This window comes from Cyprinodon tularosa, unplaced genomic scaffold (assembly GCF_016077235.1).
Source record: "Cyprinodon tularosa strain WSP-4 unplaced genomic scaffold, ASM1607723v1 ctg212, whole genome shotgun sequence".
NCBI classification, from domain to species: Eukaryota; Metazoa; Chordata; class Actinopteri; order Cyprinodontiformes; family Cyprinodontidae; genus Cyprinodon; species Cyprinodon tularosa.
The window spans coordinates 1,289,821-1,309,840 of NW_024038786.1; the positions used below are offsets into that span (position 1 = coordinate 1,289,821).

The 20,020-nt window shown below is 37.2% G+C and overlaps 1 protein-coding gene across 1 annotated transcript; it reads left to right on the forward strand.

The window, feature by feature from the left end:
• The first annotated feature begins 10,343 nt into the window (after positions 1-10,343).
• On the forward strand, positions 10,344-19,123 carry glb1l (galactosidase, beta 1-like). Its single transcript, XM_038285624.1, has 16 exons — positions 10,344-10,409; positions 10,569-10,738; positions 11,682-11,832; positions 13,379-13,439; positions 13,511-13,605; positions 13,685-13,865; positions 13,965-14,023; positions 14,105-14,226; positions 14,867-14,907; positions 14,984-15,102; positions 15,834-15,908; positions 15,985-16,074; positions 16,190-16,303; positions 16,453-16,584; positions 16,677-16,904; positions 18,721-19,123. The coding sequence occupies exons 1-16, from the start codon at positions 10,344-10,346 to the stop codon at positions 18,922-18,924; spliced, it is 1,908 nt and encodes a 635-aa protein (XP_038141552.1). The 3' UTR covers positions 18,925-19,123.
• The last annotated feature ends 897 nt before the right edge of the window (positions 19,124-20,020 follow it).

Consider the following 20,020-nt stretch of genomic DNA (forward strand, 5'->3'; position numbering starts at 1 on the left):
TCCCTGCTGCCCTCTGGAAAGAGACTTGGCAGCATTCAACGCAGGTTCTGCAACAGATTTTTTTCCCACAACCATAAGACTGTCGAACTGTCGAAAACTCTCATCAAGTCACAAATGAAGAGCTTGCATCACACTGATAACATCATTTTTGCTCTACATGGAGAATCTTCAAAATAGAACTCAACTTAGTGTTCCTACTGCATTTTGCACCATATCTATTTTTTTGTTTTGAACTCCTCAGAACTTCCACATCACTATCTTTTGCACCATGTCGCTCCTACACTCTTTACATTTTGATCATTGCTCCACTTTTTAAATGAAAATGTTCATTTCGTTGCTAAGTTGCTGCCCATTCACTGTCGATAAGGTGTATGTATCAAAATTTCATTTTGTATACTGTGTATAAAAAATGACAATAAAGTTAGTCTAAGTCTAAGTCAGATGTCAGCAATTTAATGCAACTTTTGTGGTAAAACTGTGGGTCAAAGGGAGATTTAATTGGCTTTGATCTTATAATAGTTGTCAGTGGCAGATTAGCCTGTCTGAGTATTCCTCACAGCTACTAGAATATGAATTTACAATCATCTGGTTATAGAAAATGGTCCAAAACAGAAAAAAAGTGCCAGTTGTGTAGAATATAGAAAACACTGAAAGATAAAGTTCTGCTGCTCTGGTCCATGTGCTTTACCTGCTGCCTCAGTAGGAAGCTGAACACTGTTTTCTCAGGTCCACCAAAATTCAAAAGGAAATTGGGAAAATTTCACTTGTTCTGATTTTTTAAACAAAATGGCATAATCTTTATAATCTTGTGACATATGTCATCAGGCTGATGGTGATGTTATAACGTTAAAACACTTCAGGTCCCTCAGAGCAGGCTGTGAACGCCAATGGATACCTGGACACTGTTGCCGACCTTGTTCATATATGAACACAGCGCCTTCCAATGGTCATCAATATCGCCAAATCCTAGTTTAATAGTTTGCATCATGGACGTGGAACAAACAAATGTCAATCTGGACCAAAATAACAGAGGAATGTTTCCATCGCCTTGCTGAATAAATAAGATTGATGCCAGATTTGACCCCAAATTTGGTTCAACCCAGTTCTTTTAAAGTGTCTAATAATTAGGAAGAAATAATTAGGAAAGTTTTTGCTTGTGTAATTATCTTGGGCTGGAAGTTATGTCATTTTATACAGGATGTAAGCATACTGAATTCCTTAAAGGAATAAGATCATTATTGTATGTTCAGGCAGAACATGTGTAAAATGTGCAGGGTTGGTGCCAGAGATGGGAAGTAGTGAAGTACAAATACTTCGTTACTGTACTCAAGTAGATTTTTCTGATATTTTTACTTTACTTTACTACTTATTTTTATGGTGACTTTTTACTTTTACTCCTTACATTTTTACACAAATATCTGTACTTTCTACTCCTTACATTTTAAAAAAAATGGCTTGTTACTTTAGTTTTGAATCATTTCAATGGAGTTACCGTTATTATTTTTCACGTCATCAATACCAAATACAATCTAATTGGATGGGAATCTACGTTGCATTTGATGCACCACTACAAGATGAATCGACAGATTCGGTGGTATTCATTTGCGGCAAATCATTGCAGCTTGGTGGCGGTGGCGTTAGCATAGTAGCATGGACGACGACATGATTGAAAATGAACACAACGGAGATCTAGTCCTATTGGCAGACATCCATTTAAAATGTAGGCAACTGCATGAAAAAAGTGGTTTCTACTTTTACTTTTATACTTTAAGTAAATTTACAAGCCTGTACTTTGTTACTTTTACTTGAGTCAAGAAGTTTAATCAATACTTCCACTTTTACCAGAGCATTTTTTAACACAAGTATCTGTACTTTTACTAAAGTACGGAAAGTGAGTACTTTTGCCATCTCTGGTTGGTGCATATGTTTAGTAGTGGAACTTTAATTATCACAAATTTACCTTTCCAAATGCTTGGGGAGCAGTGGGGTGGCATTGTGGGGTGCCTGGGGAGCAGTGTGGGGTTAAGAGCTTAGCTCAGAGAACCAGAGTGGCAGTCCGTGGGAGTGGGGCTCGAACTCAGAACCTCAGGATTCCAACTATTAGGCTGCCACCACACAGTGAATAAAAACCACGTTCAGCTATTTATCTGAAGATCAAATTACCTCTATTACTGCATTTTTATGAAAAGCCTCTGTTGGTGCAGTACTCATTTATAGCCACAGATACAACATTACGTTTCAGATCAAATTTTCCAGCCATACTGCTAGATCCTGACTGTTCTTTGAAAATTGGAGCATAACTCACTGTTTGGACTTGAAAAGAGGAATTTTAAAAATAGGTATCATGTGATTCATTTGGGCGGTAGAAGACCTTTTTATGTGCTATGATGCATCTCTGGGAGTTAAGTGCTATTAAATCCCAAGCCCCAGACTACCACCACAGACAGTCCTCTTTAGACAAGCATGTGCCCCAAAGGCATACTATACCTACCAATGAGAGCCAACTCACACTCTTCCCATGCTCCCTTACAAGTTCATCTTCCTGTTTGTTTGTTGAGTCTCCTGTTTTAAAAAACTCCCACACTAAGACGGCTGTCTGTTTCTAATCCAATTCATTTTTATGGCTTAATTATTTAAAGAGACCCAGAGAACAACGCCGGATCTACAAAATGTCATAGAGCACAAACATAGCAGGGGTATTTTGTGAATGGTCTGGTATGTTTTTGTTTATTGATTTGTTTTTTGCGAATCAATTCCTCTTAGATTCCAGAGTATTAGTCCGGCAGTGACTCAGGGGCCATTCAGAGCCTGAGAAGACGGATAAGGTACATTCCAGGCTGTACCCTGAGCTCCAGATTGATACAGAGACTTTTAAGGAATTCCCAGCAGTTTCTCACCATGTGATTCATCACCCTTGTAATTATTTCTCAATAGATTTTAACATAAATGTTGAAAGATAATGTTCAAAAACATTCAACTGCTAATTCTTTAGTGACTTCAGGTTGAAAAAATTTCCTTCTGTGTAAAAGTCTATAAAGTGTGATTTTTTTTCTTTCTTTTTTTTATATCTAAATTAATGTAAGGGCAGCTCCTTCACGGTAACAAGACCTCGAACACTGCGTCCCCCCATGTATGTCTGTGTTTTGTCTTTTCTTGGAAGGGCTGAACTGAAACAGAAATTTCTAATTTTTGGGATGAATAAAGAATTTTTGAATTGAATTGAAAATGTTTTATACTATATTAAAACAAATAATGGCCACAAGTAATTTATGAATAATGGAATAAATCATAATAGGATATAGTAGATTATGAGCCTAGAGGAAAAACCTGAGCAAAGTGACCAAAGGTAATTTCAGAGGAATTTGGTGCTAATAGTAAATATCTAAACCGTGCTGTGAGTTGGAGGGAAAAGACCTTGGAAATAAAATCAAAGAGGGTTGTCCACAATGCAACCTTTACATTTTTGTGCTTAATCAAGTTTTAAGAGAAAAAAAAGCTTTGTTAAATATGGGAGGCAAAAATAAATATATAAACAAACTTTTTTTTTTTTTTTTTTTTAACAAATACAAATCATAGAAGTTTCATCTGCACATGTTTGCAAAGGTATAAGAATTCTCCAGAAATCAAAATAGGAGGCAAATGAACCAACTGTAATTAATGGTTATTCTTGATTAATTTCCTGCTACCACAATGAATAGCACTAGTTATATATTTAAATTGCCTTCATTATGCTTCTGTGGCAGATTAAGTCTTGTAGATTTTTAAAACAATAGCATTCAAAAGAAATGTTGTCTCAAGGTACTTAAAATACAATATTATAACCCATAAAAGAAAATCTGCCTGTATGTAATTCTCTAAAAATCCATGCAAACAAAAAGAAATCAAATAAAAAAGCATTCTCTTTGATTTCATAAAGAGGACTAATTCAGCTGATTATACATTTTATTTTGAAAAGATGTAACAACCTAAAAAAAACATGAGCCAAAACCAGATCTCTGTAAATATAGTAGAGGAGCTTTTTGGTTGGGCTTCTGGTCTCTTTTAACATCAGCTGCTCCCAGTGAGCTGGACTGTACATGTGTGTGTGTGTGTGTGTGTGTGTGTGTGTGTGCGTGTGTGTGTCGGGGGGGCGAACGCCATTGAATACACCTGCCTCCAGCAGAGACAACAAAGACGCCTTCACTCTGGGGGCGGTGGCAAAGAGGGGAGGGTCCAATATAATTACAGACTCTGGGGAAATGACTTCATGGGGTTGACGCCCAGCCCTCGGGTCAGTGTCTTCATACTTCTTCGTGCGGTAATAATGAAAAAACTGGACTGTATAGGGCTTATGTTAAGAAAAGACGTTCTTTTTTTTGTAAGCATTTGTTATCTCTACACACTAGCCACTTCACTTCCACTTCACCCCAAGTGGGTCAGTAAGTGTTAACACTCCCAGTGCATTAGTAACTGCAATGTTTTTGTGGTTTGAGCATCCATCAGGATTTCTTCAACAATGCAGACAAGCTATCATCAGGCTCCATCATGCTAATAACCAGATTACAGGGCAGCGTATACTGTTGATCCTCTTATTTGCAGGACAATAAAGTGCAGGCTAATGAGTCACAAAGCCAGAACATTTGTCCTATCTCCTCTCTAGATCTTGTCCTTAGCCATTAGAGTGCACAGAGATTGAATACTTCTATGACTGAGCTTAATAAAGGAGTAGACATGAAATAAGATTAGAGTTTAGAAATGTTCCTGGAAAAAATCATGATGGAACTGAAAAAGACAGCGTATATATTCTAGAAAGCATCTATTTGTAACTGTACACAAGACATAATTTTTGTCTTTTATTTAATGAAAAAAGAAAACCCACAATGGTGAAAGAAATAACTTAAAGCGGACAAAAGTAATAATTTATATATATGTATATATTTTTTACTCTTTGAAATTTAACCAATGAAAGTAAGAAACTGCTTTTTAACCATGCTTCAACAGAGTGATTATAAAAAAAATAAAACAATGAAACAGGCCTGGACAAGAATGATGGTACCATAGAAAAGACTGAAAGTAATGTGACCAAAATGACATGTTAAATCAAAGTGTGTCCACTAATTTGCCTCACAGGTGTCTACAATCTTGTAATCAGTCAGTGGGCCTATGTTTAGGGCTACAAGTAGTCACTGTGCTGGAAATGCGCCCTGATTCACTGCATGTTATTGGGAAGCATCCAACAGGAAAATGTGACATGTGTAGTCAACCAGAAACAGTAGAACATGTGCTGTTTGAGTGTATTAAATATGCAAGTCAAAGAATAGATTTAAGGAAAGGACTGGAACATGAAGGAATCAAACAACTGGACATTAAAAATATCTTCTCAAATAAATCCAGAAAGACAGTACTTAAAATCATGTCATCTTATCTTCAACAAACTGGACTAAACCTAGGGATTTAAGGAACCATAAATAAGATCAAGTAGGTGGCAATAATGCTCCATTTGGTTGCAAGACGCCAGTAAAACAAGAAGAAGAAGAAGAAGAATGCGCCCTGATGCACTCAACATGGACCTGAGGAAGCAAAGCACAGAGGAAATTATAGACAAGCATGTTAAAAGTAAAGGCTTAAAGACCATCTCTAAGTAGCTTGATGTTGCTGTGAATAGAGTTACACGTATTATTCAGAAATGTAAGATCCATAGGACTGTAGCCAACCTCCCTGGACATGATTACAAGAGGAAAACTGATAACAAATCAAAGAGACAGATAATAGGAATGGTAACAAAAGAACCCAGAAAAACTTCTAAAGAATTTAAAGGTGAACTTCAACCACAAGTAAAATTGGTTTCAGATTGCAGCTATAATTTTAAGCCGAAATGCACTTAATTGAAGACAACAAAGGAGCACACCATGAAAACAAATAATAAAAATCCCGACTGGAATTTGCCAAACTAGGTGTTGACAAGCCATTAAGCTTCTGGGAGAATGTCCAATGAATTGCTGAGACAAAAAATTTAATTTTTTGCCCAGACACATCAGCTCTATGTTCACAGATGGAAAAATGAAGCACATCAAGAAAAAGAACACTCTCTTTACAACATTGAGGAGGCTTTAGTCAGAGACTTAGACACCCTGTCTGTAAGAAGGAGCGCTACCGCAGGTCATTCATTCCTGCTGCCACCAGACTTTATAATAATGCACTATAACAACAATAACTCCTGTAAAAACCACTGTGCAGCTATATTATAGTTTTTTTTATTTATTGACTGTGAACAATATCCTGTGCAATATGTTGAATGTGCAATATTTCTCCCCCTGTATATAAGCCATCCGGATTGTACATATCTTTATTTCTTATTTTTTTTTTATTTATTTTTTTCATTGTGTGCGATACATGTACACTTCCACCTTAATCCTATTTATCTTGATATACTGTATATACCTGGATATACTGTATATATATTGCTTATTCTTAATGCACCTTTTCTCCTTTCACCTTTCACCTTCCTCCCTGTTTGCACCTTCTGTAACTTCTATGCCAATATGTGACGAGTGAATTTCTCCGCTGTGAGATCAATAAAGCTCATCTAATCTAATCTGTTATATTCTAGGGTTGCTTTGCCTCATCTGGCATATAGAGTTCTAATTCTCTGATATCACAAGACTATCAAGAGATTGTGGGGAGAAATGTGCTGCCCAGTGTCAGAAAGCCTGGAGTCAGTTGCAGGTCATGGTTACGTTACAGAATAATGACCCAAACACAGCTAAAAGAATGGCTAAGAGGAAAACATTAGAATATACTGAAGTGGCCCCCTTTGAACCTGGATCTAAATCCTTTTGAGCATCTTTTGAAGAAGCTGAAACATGCTGTATGGAAAAGGCACCCCTAAAAACCTGAGAAAACTGGAGCCTTTTGCAAATGAGGAGTGGACTAAAAATACCTCAATAGTACCTGCTGAGAGGAGCAGAAGTCTTATTTGCGGTTATGGCCTCAAAAGGTTGTGCAACAACATATTAATTTAAGGGTACCATCATTTTTGTTCAGGCCTGTTTTGTGAGTTTATTCTTTTTAAATCATTCTATTGAAGCATGGTTGAAAAGGGATGTCTGACTTTTATTTGTTAATTTTATATAGAATCTTTATCATTAGTGACTATTATAGGTTTTGCTGCCATTAAATAGATATACCAACAATTTTTTCAATGTGTATATAAATACAATGAATGCAATCAAAAGTGTTGACAAAAAGATATATGTTTTTGGTTTTAAAACAGAAAATGGAACAAAAATTGGATTAAACAAGACACTACAGCATTGGGACTGACCTCTAACTTGAGGTATTAAAGCGCCATCTAGTGACAAGAGAGCACAAAGCTGGCTCCTTGTTTTATTGGTGGCTCTAACATATTATTTTCTAATATTTTCTAGAATAAATTTAGACTCATAGACACACATATAGTTGGACGCACTCAAAAAGATTTTAAAAATCCTTTGTTAAAATCCTTTCAATCCTGGTTCAAAGAACATTCAGGAAAAAACAAAATCAGTGAAGCTGAAATAAATCTGTTCCTGAACTGCCTGCTTTGTTATTTCCCCATGCTGAACATAAAGGCAATTGTCCTCAACCTACATAATGTATAGCATGATAGCAGGTATGGAGAGCATTATGTCATATAGTACCAACATGTTTCCTCTGTTCATACAACTGGCTTAAATCAACTTTTGGATAGACATATAAACTTTAAACCTCTTGTATTTTATCATGGTTTGAGTTTATGGTGCAGTTGAAGGAAAAAGAATACATAAAGTGAATTAGAGTGCTTATGTAACACTTAAGTCTAGTGTGCAATTGTATTCAGAATAATGTTTCTGTGATATTCCTAAAAATAAAATACAGAGAACACATTACCTCTATGACCTCAGAGGTCTGTGAATGAAAAGTATGACAACCAAAGTACACACTGGACAGGCCTTGGAAAAAGATCAAGAAGAGAAATTATGGAACTTTATTTACTTTTATCTATATGGGATGACACTTAAATGCATTAATATGCATTTATCAGAGAAGGACCAGAAACTAAGCAGCTACAGAGATCTACAGCTCAGGGAATCTGTCAGCAAGACGGCAGTTAGTACAATTGCATCCAGAAACCTGGTCAGGATGCAAAAAAAGAGGAAAGTATATTGCTTAAAGAAAGCTATACATAGTTCAGATAGCATTTTGTCTGCAGAGGAGAATGTCAATGTCAACTTTATGTCTATAGCACATTTAAAAACAGCGACATCTGCCCAAAGTGCTGTACAACAAACATTATAAAATGCAGCAAAAAGATAATTACAATTTAATAATAATAATAATACAAATAATAAAAATACATAAGACCTGCTTAGGTTGTGTTAAAAGCCAGAGCAAAGAGGTGAGATTTTAACAACGAAAAGAAAGTTAAAGAAGTGGAAGAACTCGGACCGGATGGAATCAAAATTAAAATTCCAAAATGTTTTTCTATTGCATTTTTGCATCATATATTTCTTTACACTGCTCTGAACCTTCCACATCAATGCATTTTGCACCATATTTTTTATTTTTACCATGTTTACATTCTATCACTGCTGCACTTTATGAAATGGAAACATTCATTTCACTGCTAAGCTGCTGCTCATTTACTGTCTGAATTTTACACTGTGGACACAAAATGACAATAAAAGTTGTCTAAGTCCAAGGGCATAGGTTTGATCTCTACTTTGGTAGGGACACTATTGGTCTTAAGTTGAATTGGTTTGATGTCATTGGTCCTTCGCATTATGCATGCTCCTATTTTTTTTGTGCTTGACGTAAGCATAAGGGCGCATTTCCTTTAAAGAGAAAACAGCATTTTTTGCTACATTTATAAAAATTTTATAAGGACTACACACACAAGATGGTGTTTATCAATGTTTGAAGCATCAGTGGCTCAGAATAATGTAAAATTTGGACATTACACTTTGAAAGGGGTTACATTTGAACTTACCAGTGACTAAGACGGAGGGTAAATATGTGCCTTTTTAACCAAATATAGCCTAAATATGTCTTTTGTATGTGTATTTATCCAATGTTTTCTATAGGTAATATGCACTGAGCATTTAAAATATTGACTCTATATACAAGTTGTGAGAAAAGAAGCGACTGCTGCAACAAACGCTGGATTGTAAATTATAAACATGTTATTCACATAGAATTATTGGTAGGGACAAGTTGGTCTGGCCAAAATGTTGGTAGGGACATGTCCCTATGGTCCCTATGCGAACCTACACCCATGTCTAAGTCAAAATGTCATTTTTAGACTACAACTACAATTCTGTCTCCTTCAGAGACCAGTACAACTGCAGAAGCATGGTGGTGGGAGCACCAGCTTGTGATTTTTTTTTTTAACAACTGCAGGAAAGTAAGAAAGTAAGAGGTATTTGATAGATAATAATAGAAAAATGATTGAAAAAAAGTTGGAAGCTGTTTTAAAAAGCAAATGTCAGTGTCCTGATGTGAAGAGCTGATTCCTGAAAGTTTTTTTTATATATATATATATATATATATATATATAAAGAAGGTGGGTTAAAAAAAAGATGCATAAATTAATATAAAGCATTTAACCCTTAACTGAAACTACTAATCATTTGTTTTATGAATGTAAAGAAGTAAGAAACCTATGGGATCAACTTCAGATCTTTCTATCTTCTAGATGTATAAATGTGGACTTTAATTCCTTACAAATAATTCATTTTGGTTTATATATTAATGAAAAAAAGGTGGAATTCTTAGTTAATACTTGATGATTATAACCAAATATTACATCCATAAATGCTGTTATGCAAAATGCTCCTTCTCATTCTCTGCTCTCAAAAAAGAATTTTCCTCCTTTAACCAATGTCTGGAAAAGATGCAGAACCTTAAAGCAAATAAATTGTCTAATTTATTGGAAGAATTTCTGTTTGTCCCCTCTTAATAATTTATTGAAGTTTTTTTTCTTCTTTCTCTTCCTTGTTCTAGCCTCTAATTTTTATTGGAGTTAATAGGAGTTGTGATCTTATTTGTTTCTTATAATGTTCATTATTGGCGTATTGTTGAGTTTGTCATTGATATTCTGCATTTTTCAAAAAAACAAAAACAAAAAAACTCAACTGGAGCTTAACATGGAAGGCTTTAGGACCCTGACACTACAGACCATGATAATCACATGACTGTGTGTGAAGCGGTTGAACTTCAGCAGAAATAAGCAAAATGCTGCTTCCTTGCATGCAGGGGAAACGCAGAGCATCAATTCTTTGAAAAGAAGACGATAAATTAATGAATGTCGGTGCATTAAATCAATCTGATCCCAGGAGGCGGTGGAAATGGCCTCTGATGCTTTTTTCCTCTTTGCAGTCAGCATGGTGCTTTCAGCCCTCTGTGGAACTTTGGTAAGAAGGGAAACAGCCGTAGTTCCCCTAAATATATATTTTTAAACACTCCCAGATAAAGATGTAATTATCTATAGAAAACAGCAATTATCAGCATGTTTCTGCTGCAGCCAGAAGTGAGAACATTTTAACTTTGCGTGTTTCTTTTCTCTATCGCAGGTCTCTGGAGCGAGATCTTTCTCTATAGATTACAAGAATAACTGTTTCCTGAAAGACGGGAAGCCTTTCCACTACATCTCAGGTAGTATCCACTATTCCAGAATCCCACAGTATTACTGGAAGGACCGCCTATTGAAGATGTACATGACTGGACTCAATGCCATCCAAGTGTGAGCCAAAACACACCCAGTTTTTATGCTTTAACAAACCAATTCACTCATTTCTCCTATGCATACCTATTGAACTTTTTTGTATTTCACTGGACTGATTAACACAAAACCATGGAAAACTGTGACAGAGGGGGAAATAGATAATGGCATAAATAATAAAAGTGTAGCGTGGACATCTATTCAACCCCTGACTAATACTGCAGGAATATCAAGCCCACAGCATCATGCTGCCAACATGTTTGACTATATCAGGGTTTATATAGTAATGAGTAACTCTTATTTAATGCTTCTAAATGCTCTTTTAATGCTCTTAGAAATAATCTTAATGCCATCAACAAATACCCATAACTTGTGTTTATCTATCTATCTATCTATCTATCTATCTATCTATCTATCTATCTATCTATCTATCTATCTATCTATCTATCTATCTATCTATCTATCTATCTATCTATCTATCTATCTATCTATCTATCTATAAATATATACGGCAAAATCCTTCACCATCTTCACCATGGACAGGTTTTCCCGCCACTTTGGTTCAGATTTGCATTTTCCCCATTCTCTAGCCTTTTCTCCGACTAAGGCTTCTTTTCCGAAGCATTTTAATGCCATGGTTATCAAATCTAATGAATTTTAATTCCAATTAAGGCCTTAATTTAAAAAATAAGAATTTTAATGACCCGCAGAAACCCTGTTTATAAATGTAGTGTTTAGGATCTCACTATGTATTGCTTTCGATTTATAGTAATTTTTGGTCAAATGCAAATTGTATGTGTCCACATACTCCCCTACTTGTGATGAAACTGCAAATAAACCTTTTAATGATTTTTAACTGGAAAAAAATATTCTATATCTAGTTTTCGGTTAAACCCTATTGAAGTACATTGAGTTTCAGGGGATCATTTGCAAGCATTCCTAAATGTCTCCCATGTCTTTGCAGATATGTCCCCTGGAACTTCCATGAAACGGTCCAGGGAGTCCATGACTTCACAGGAGACAGAGATTTGGAGCATTTTCTGAATCTAGCAAACCAGACAGGCCTCCTGGTGATCCTACGCCCAGGACCGTACATCTGTGCAGAATGGGAGATGGTGAGAAGCACAACTTCTGACATAAAGTCTTAAAAAAAAGACCATAATTTTCTCAGTGTGTTGCTAGAACCATCACAGCAAATCAAAATTAAACTGTAAATAAATGTCTGTTCACATCAAGGGCCTGTAAAAACAAAAAAGGAAAGAAAACAAAAGCATGAGATAAAATACGTTGAAGTGCTGAAAAAAAACAATATATATATATATATATATATATATATATATATATATGCCGTTTTGTTTTTCTAAAATGAAAAGACTGTGATTGTGATCTACTTATTGCTTACTAATAGATACTTAATACTTGATAGATACTTAATTAATAGATACTTAACTAATAGTTATGACATTGTGACGATGAAGCTGCTGCACTTCAAGCTTCTTTGATATTTCTTGTAGTAGCTTGTTGTAATGAGAAACCTCTGAGAACCAGATAATCACCCCAACAAGGTGTTGGATTTAAAGGAATACTGAAAGTGTGTGACAATGAGAGAGAGGACTGCCGCCAGGAAGACTAGAAGTTAACTCTAGAAGGCAGATGAAGGGAGAGCAGACCGAATGCCCTCACAATGACTAAACAGACTGCAGGCAGGCTTAAAGCAGGCAGATCATCGCTGACAGACTGATAACTGGCTTTGAGCAGACTGGAGCCAAGAAACCGGTGACAGGCAAAAGCAGGCCGGTCGGAAGGGGATGAGAATCCAGTGAGGACAGGTCAAGCTCAGGAAGGCATGCAGTGAACACTGACACTGGAATAATCCTCGTATGGGTCAGGAGGAGACAATCTGGAGAAGACTGACAGAGTGAGGCTGGTTTTACTGACATGCTAACAGCTGTGAGGAATAAAGAGGAGAGACTTCAATGAAGCAGCTTAATAAACTCAAAGAAGCTGCATCAGCAGCCAAACCACTTTATGGGAATCAGAGGTTGGGCGGTACTTTCCAAATACTGAATTAGAAGAAGACTAAATTAGATCAAAAATAGCTACAGAAACAGACTTTATGTAACTCAATCGAGGATCCTATGTTTTTCTGCAGAAGCTTTTTTTGTAAATAAAAAAAAAATTGTTCTAGTGTATGTTTATAGCTTGAGGAGGAGACTGCCTCCCCCCACTACCCTTGGTCTGAGACAACTGATCTGATTCATTTATATGAATAGCAGTATTATTAGCTGTAACATGGAAGTAACGGGGCTCACCTGTTTTTTCAAAACAAAATAGGCTACTGAAGGTTCAGCTGAGGTTTACCCAAAATAAATTTGTTCCTATTAAAGTTATGAGAAGTTACCACATAAACTGTTTCCAATATTCACTTACCGTTAGACAGTCTAAGTATAATGGTAGATTGAAATTCCTTGGTTTTTTTAAGATTTGATAGAGATAGATGTAATCAGTATATGAAGCATGAAGAAAAGAGAGCCTATGACAGAACCCTGGAGAACACCAGGATATGGTAATCAGCATAGAGTCAGCAGCCATAAGGATAACTGATATGGTTCGAGAATCATTTTGCCAAAAACAAATATCCTTTCTGTATTTATGTTCCAGGGTGGATTACCAGCATGGCTTCTCGAAAAACCAAACATCATACTTCGCTCAGCAGACACAGGTAACCAGGCACCTATTGTTCATGCTGTACTCCAAAATATATTTATAACCAATTAATTTTCGGTCTACCAGATTATTTGGATGCAGTAAGCAACTGGTTTGCCATCCTCCTCCCCAAACTTAAGCCATGGCTCTACATTAATGGTGGTAACATCATCACTGTCCAGGTAAAATAATGGCACAAGTATCAATAACGCTTAACCCCTAATGTTAGGGGCTAAGCATTATTATTATTATTAACGGCAGGTTGAGAATGAATATGGGAGCTACTTTGCGTGTGACTACAACTACATGCGCCACCTGCGAACACTGTTCCGCCTCTTCCTGGGAGAGGATGTTGTTCTTTTCACCACTGACGGAAACACAGACATGGAGATGACATGTGGCACATTGGATGGGTTGTATGCCACTGTAGACTTTGGCACAGGTTAGTGATATGTGACTGTGTAACTGAGACAGCAAGGCTATATTTTCTTCACTTGAATAATTAAGGTGCATCGCTCATTGTTAACATGATTTTCCTCAGACACCAACATAACTGTAGCCTTCAATCGCCAGAGAAGATTCGAGCCTCAAGGACCCCTGGTTTGTTGAAAACCCGTCCATCAACGATCGTCTTCTCTCCTGGTGATGTTCTACTTATGTAACTGTTGAATTGTCTTGCAGGTGAACTCAGAGTTCTACACAGGCTGGTTGGACCATTGGGGAGATCAGCATGCCATGGTCAGTGCTCAGAAGGTCAGCAGAGTGCTTGAAGAAATGCTTACCATGGGGGCCAGCGTCAACATGTATGTCGTCTTGAACTCCCAGGCTTCCAGCTTTCCTTCTATCTGTAGATGTTTGATTAGTCAGCAGACAAAAGGCTTGGAGAGAGACTATCTTTGCCTTCTAGGAGAAAACCCTTGCCAGTTATATACTTAGGGTACTTTATTTACATACCTTATGTAGATTTAAAAAAATAATAAGTGCAACACTCCAGGCTTTTTGAAGATACTTATAAGTTGTGTTTGGACGTCGGCTTCTTTCCTACTCATTAGCCATTCGGTCTTTGAAGCATATCAGTGGCCAAAGGAAGACCAATGAGGTGTCGGACCAAACCAAAATAGATGAACAGTAACTGAATAACAGATATAGCAGCAGATTCATCCTTACCTTAATAATTTTATATTTCCCATGTTTTTGTTCTAAGGGAATAAACTTCTTGGACTCTTCAATACTCTTTGGCCTTTTTAAAATAAACTGTAATGCAAAGACATTGGTGTTTTTTGAGTATAGAGAGCACAGGTCCATCCCTTTTGTTTTGGGGAAAGGCCTTATATTTCCTAATGTTTCATAGGCTACAGTTCAGTAGTTTAAACAAGAACATTGGAGTGGAAAGAAGAAATTAAATTTTTTTAAATCACAGACCTTACCCCTCTTTCCTCTCAGGTACATGTTTGAGGGAGGAACTAACTTTGGCTACTGGAATGGTAAATACCTTAATTTCGATTATTGTGCCCATTTGTTTAACATTGATTGCTTGTATTGGCTCACTCCTCTTTACAGGTGCTGACCATGACACCAGGTTTCGCTCTGTGGTAACCAGTTATGATTACGATGCCCCACTAACTGAAGCGGGAGACCCAACAGAGAAGCTATACGCTGTCAGAGATGTTATAAAACAGGTAAACCTGTAGCAACAATCAATCTGTCAAGTTGTATGTAATTCTCACGAAATTTCATTATGAAAAATGTGACCCATTGACGTTTTTGTATATAATATATATTTCCTTTAATTAGTTTCCAAATCGAAATTTTTAAACTTTTTTTATTTTAAAATAAATAGAATTTAGGTGTATTACAATTCAGATTGGGATCACAAATGGAACATTCTCACTTCTTCAGACAGCAGGACTCCTGCTTTTTTTGATTGAAGGGTTTTCCTTTTCTGAAATACAGGGGATTTAATAGGTCATACATCATTCTCTATTGTCAGTCCTGGAGTATTAATATCGATAACATTTACAATCGTATAATATAGCGGGCTAAACTGTACCAACGTTCAAAAACTCTTGTTTATGAAGTTTCAAAAATAGTTAAGAGCTTGAGCTTTGATATGTTACCTTTAGAGCAGGATTTGTCTTTACAAAAATGATCTTTTGAAGTTTACCCTGTCTGCTGCAAAAATCATCAGTTTTGCCAAGAATGTGTAGCCTGGTGTAAGAATTAAATCATTTCTGAAATATCAAATTTGGGATTTTCTTTCACTGTAAGCCATACTCAAATGGAATAAACTCCTGAAGAGCACTATAGCACTTTTTTAGTATTACTTTTTAAACTTAATTTCTTATATTCTGATTTACTGAGATGTCCGTGTTGATTTGTGTGAACGTAACCTGTGATTATATCTGATTAGTTTAGAGACATCCCCTCCGGCCCCATGCCACCAGCAACTCCTAAGTTTGCCTATGGCTTTGTGAAACTGCAAAGGGTAGTATAATTTAATCAAGTTCGCGAACATTTTTTTTTTAAATGTTTGGATATCTGATTCTGATTTCGTTTTACAGGTTGGCAACATTAGCAGTTTGCTAGACACAATTTCTCCTTTTGGGCCGGTCCAATCCAAGTATCCTCTGACCTTTGAAGAGATGAAACAGGTATGGTGCTGGTCAGGGGAACAACACAGAACAAGCTAGCAGTGCAGAGACAGTAGACCTCTTTAATCAGAGTAAACTTCTAGACTGTTGTGTCTGCTGTGTTCATTGTGTCCAGTACTATGGATACATGCTGTATAGGACCACGCTGCCACAGGACCTCTCAGAGCCCACGCCACTTATATCTCCACTGAATGGGGTTCATGACCGTGCATATGTGTCAGTCAATGGGGTAAGGGCTTTATGTTGACCTTTTGTTTGTCTAGCCATCCAGGCTCGCAGGGAAAACACAGGCTTGACATAAGCTTACTTAATGTTATACACCCAGGTAGAGTATGTTGTACCTTTGGAAGCTAATGAGTGATTAATGTGTTCAAACAGGATTTCCAGGGGATGCTACAAAGAGATACTTCGCTTGTGATGAGTGTAACAGGACGGCGGGGGGACACCCTGGATATTGTCGTTGAAAACATGAGTAGAGTTAATTTTGGCAGCAAGATCAATGATTATAAGGCAAGGCAACCACATGAATTATATATATAACCAGATATAAACTATAAACATGAACTGGCGGGGGTCCTCTTAACACGTTTTCTGTGTTTTAGGGCCTAGTGAGCAACTTGATCTTAGGTAAAGACATCCTGACAGACTGGAAGATCTACCCATTGGACATTGATGGGGCCATTTCTAGAGGCTGGCCTCATTCAGCCAGTCAGAAGGCTGTTACATCCTCACAAAGAGAACCTTCAGTTGGGCCAACAATCTACATGGGGATTTTAGAACCTAACGGGCTAGCCTGGGACACTTTTCTCAAACTGAATGAATGGACAAAGGTAAATCCTCATGTCATTCCTATTGTACCCTATACCCACTTACTGGCTCATCTGATAAAGACGTGTAAAAAGCTCCAAAATGACCTCCCACATGAGAAATTTGGAGAAATCCTACATTTTAATAAAAAAATCTGATTGGGAATGGGGGTAATTGAAGTTCTATCACAAGGCAGGATTAAATTGGGGGTATCAAAACTTTCATGCGGTAAATTCTGGAAAAATTTCAACACCTGTCTAGAAGTCTGTCAATTCAGTCAGCTTGCGGTCGTTGAAGCGCTGATCTTTTTAGCACTATGGAACTCCATCCTTCTGAGCATATTCCAAGTAAGATGCCAATTACTGTCTCACCTGTCATCCTCCTGGGTTGATGGAGTCTGTTGTTTTGTGTGGGTCTTGTGTTTGGGCATTTGAATCATGATGAGTGTGCTTATGTAAATGGATCAGAATTTTTTCCAGGACCAAATTGTAAATGCTTGGTAAACGCAATCCTGCCCCCTCACTCAGGGATGCCTTTTCCTTCATACCTCTTTCAATCCCTCAGTCCTCTTTGTCCAATAATCTGAACATTTTACTTGTCAAATGTGTGTCCACTGTTGTTAAGGTGTTACCGTACAGCTGAATCTTACCTAGAGTTGCTGGTTCTTCTGTGCTGCCTCATGTTTTTGTGTGGCTGTTTGTTTCTGCACTGGATCACTTAAAAAATGCTGCTCAGCTTAGGTTAGGGTGTTCAGTTTTTGGGATAAACCCATTTTTGTCTGAGTGTGTTGTTGGGTTTGAAATCCTCTGGTATGTTATGTTCAGAGGAAATCCTCTTGAGTTTCTCAGAGACTCCTGACACACGTGGAACAACGTTTTGTTCTCCTTTGTGTTCGAGGCAGTGTTGTTCTTTCTGCTAGTTTTGTTGGCCAATTTAAACACATAGTTTGGATAACCACATGCTTCAAGTGATTTCCTTACATGTTTGTGTTCTTTTTGTTTCTGCTCCATTATAGGAGGAAAGTTTTCAGCTAGTAACTCAAGAGTTCTGATAGCAGAGAGCTTTTGTGCCAGAAAGAGATAAAATGAAGGTATTGGTCTATATGAGTAGGTTTCTGGTGAACCTCAGTATTAAGACTCCCACTGTCCTAAATGTGCACAGCACATTCTAGAAAGGGCAACATCTTGTTTTTGGCATCATCTCTGGTCAACCTGAACTATGTCCACTGAGTTGCTGTGGTTGGTGAATCTATGTTCTTTTAGTTTGGATGGATATTATCCCCGTCAAGGTGGTTACCGGTATGTTTTCATCTGCATTGGTTGTCTGTTTTCAAAATAAAAAATGTATGGATGGATTTTGCTGAAATTTTAAAAGAATTGTGCATATTATGAATGGCAACAAATGATTGCATTTTGGTGATGATCGACATAACCATCTGGATCCAGGACGTTTTTGAAAGATTCTGTGAAAACAGTTAACTTCAGGTGGAAGTTAAAAAATGTTGGGGGGAAATAAACTATATGCAGCAGGTCTGCAATGGCATTATGAACTCTCTGATAACCCGGAGTTTCTGAGGATCAGAAAGCCAGCTGTATGCGCCGTTAGACAGCATGACTAACTTTGTAAATTAAATATTTCTTAATGCTATTCCTTCACTAAATATTTGTATTCCAATTAAAGGTTAGATTTGGCTCTTTGTTCCATGTGGATTGCGCTACTGAAAAAAGATCCTTCTATTTAAGGTTTTTTACACGTTTACCAGAGGTTCCATTAAGTGTGGGGAAAGTTATAATAGATTTTAAATGTGGGCATGATAAGAACTCCCTTTTCCCTGATCAGGGCCAAGTTTGGATTAATGGAGTGAATTTGGGACGATACTGGCCAGCATGGGGCCCTCAGCAGACTCTGTATGTACCTGGACCCCTGCTGAGCACCAGTCTGCCTAACAACATCACAATACTGGAGTTGGAGAGAGCCCCAGCACACCTGCGAGTTCTCTTTATGGACCGACCTCAGCTTAATGTCACGGCTGGGAAATCCTGACTGCTCTACACATACACGGAAAAAAATAAAGGAGATGAGATCTCAACTGGGAAAAACAAAACTGCTGGATATCTGTACTGGTATGGAGTAATGTAGGAGTTAAAGGGTGCCACACCATTTGATGGAAATTAAAATTAACTCACAAAGCGCTTAAGTAGAAATCATAGAAGACATTTATTGCTAAATAAAAAAAAAAAAATGTCCCCAGCCTGTATCGCCCCACGTGATTGAACAACATGTAAACAGCAGAGGATGGCCCTCATCTCCCAGAACCTGGAGCAGAAACCAGTTAGCACTGCTGGTAGGACAGGGGAAGAACCTCTGATCGGCCTGTCCAGCTATACTAGAGCAACTGTTTACCTCCTGAAATCATGATCTTGATCCTTCCTGAAGGAGTTAGGCTGCTCGTGCATCCTCTGAAGCTACCTAGTAGGGTTGTCACGATACTAAACTTTTCAACTCGATACCGATACTAAGGAAAATATTCGATACTCGATACCATTTTCGATACCACAAGGATAAAAACAAAGACTCCAAAATTCTACAGAAATATTTTCATTAATAAATAAAATACAATAAACACAATAAAGGTTGTATGCTGTGCACAATATTAAGCAAGCTTGATATAAAAACTTATGAAATTAAAATTAAGTGTTCCTTCCTTGGCTATGCTTTGCACACATAACAATGACACTAGCCAAACCAGTTAAGAAACAAAAATAATTCTCAGCAGCTGCAACTCTTACAAAAAAAAAGGCTGAAACTGAAAAGTGCACAGAATTATTCAATCACAGTGTTCTGAACGTGCATTTTCCTCTATTCTGCACTTTAGATGAATGACTGCTTAGGTGCCACTGGTGGTGGCACTGTATCGATACTTTTGAAAACGAGTATTGTATCCGGATACAACGTTTAAGTATCGATACTTTTTTGAGTTTCGATACTTTTGACAACCCTACTACCTAGTGATGTCTCCTGCTATCAGTAGAGACACTGACCCTGTTCAAATTTAAAACTACTGAAAAAATGTGTTAAAAGAAAGTCCTGGGTCTCCACCTATAAAACCATAACTGTTTATATTGCTGGCTCTTTAGTG

Bases quoted from the DNA above. Each gene is read 5' to 3' on its own strand.
- glb1l (XM_038285624.1), top strand. From the start codon at position 10,344: ATGGCCTCTGATGCTTTTTTCCTCTTTGCAGTCAGCATGGTGCTTTCA. The intron at 15,103-15,833 runs GTAAACCTGTAG...ATATCTGATTAG, and splicing joins TCAGAGATGTTATAAAACAG to TTTAGAGACATCCCCTCCGG. The intron at 16,905-18,720 runs GTAAATCCTCAT...TTCCCTGATCAG, and splicing joins AACTGAATGAATGGACAAAG to GGCCAAGTTTGGATTAATGG.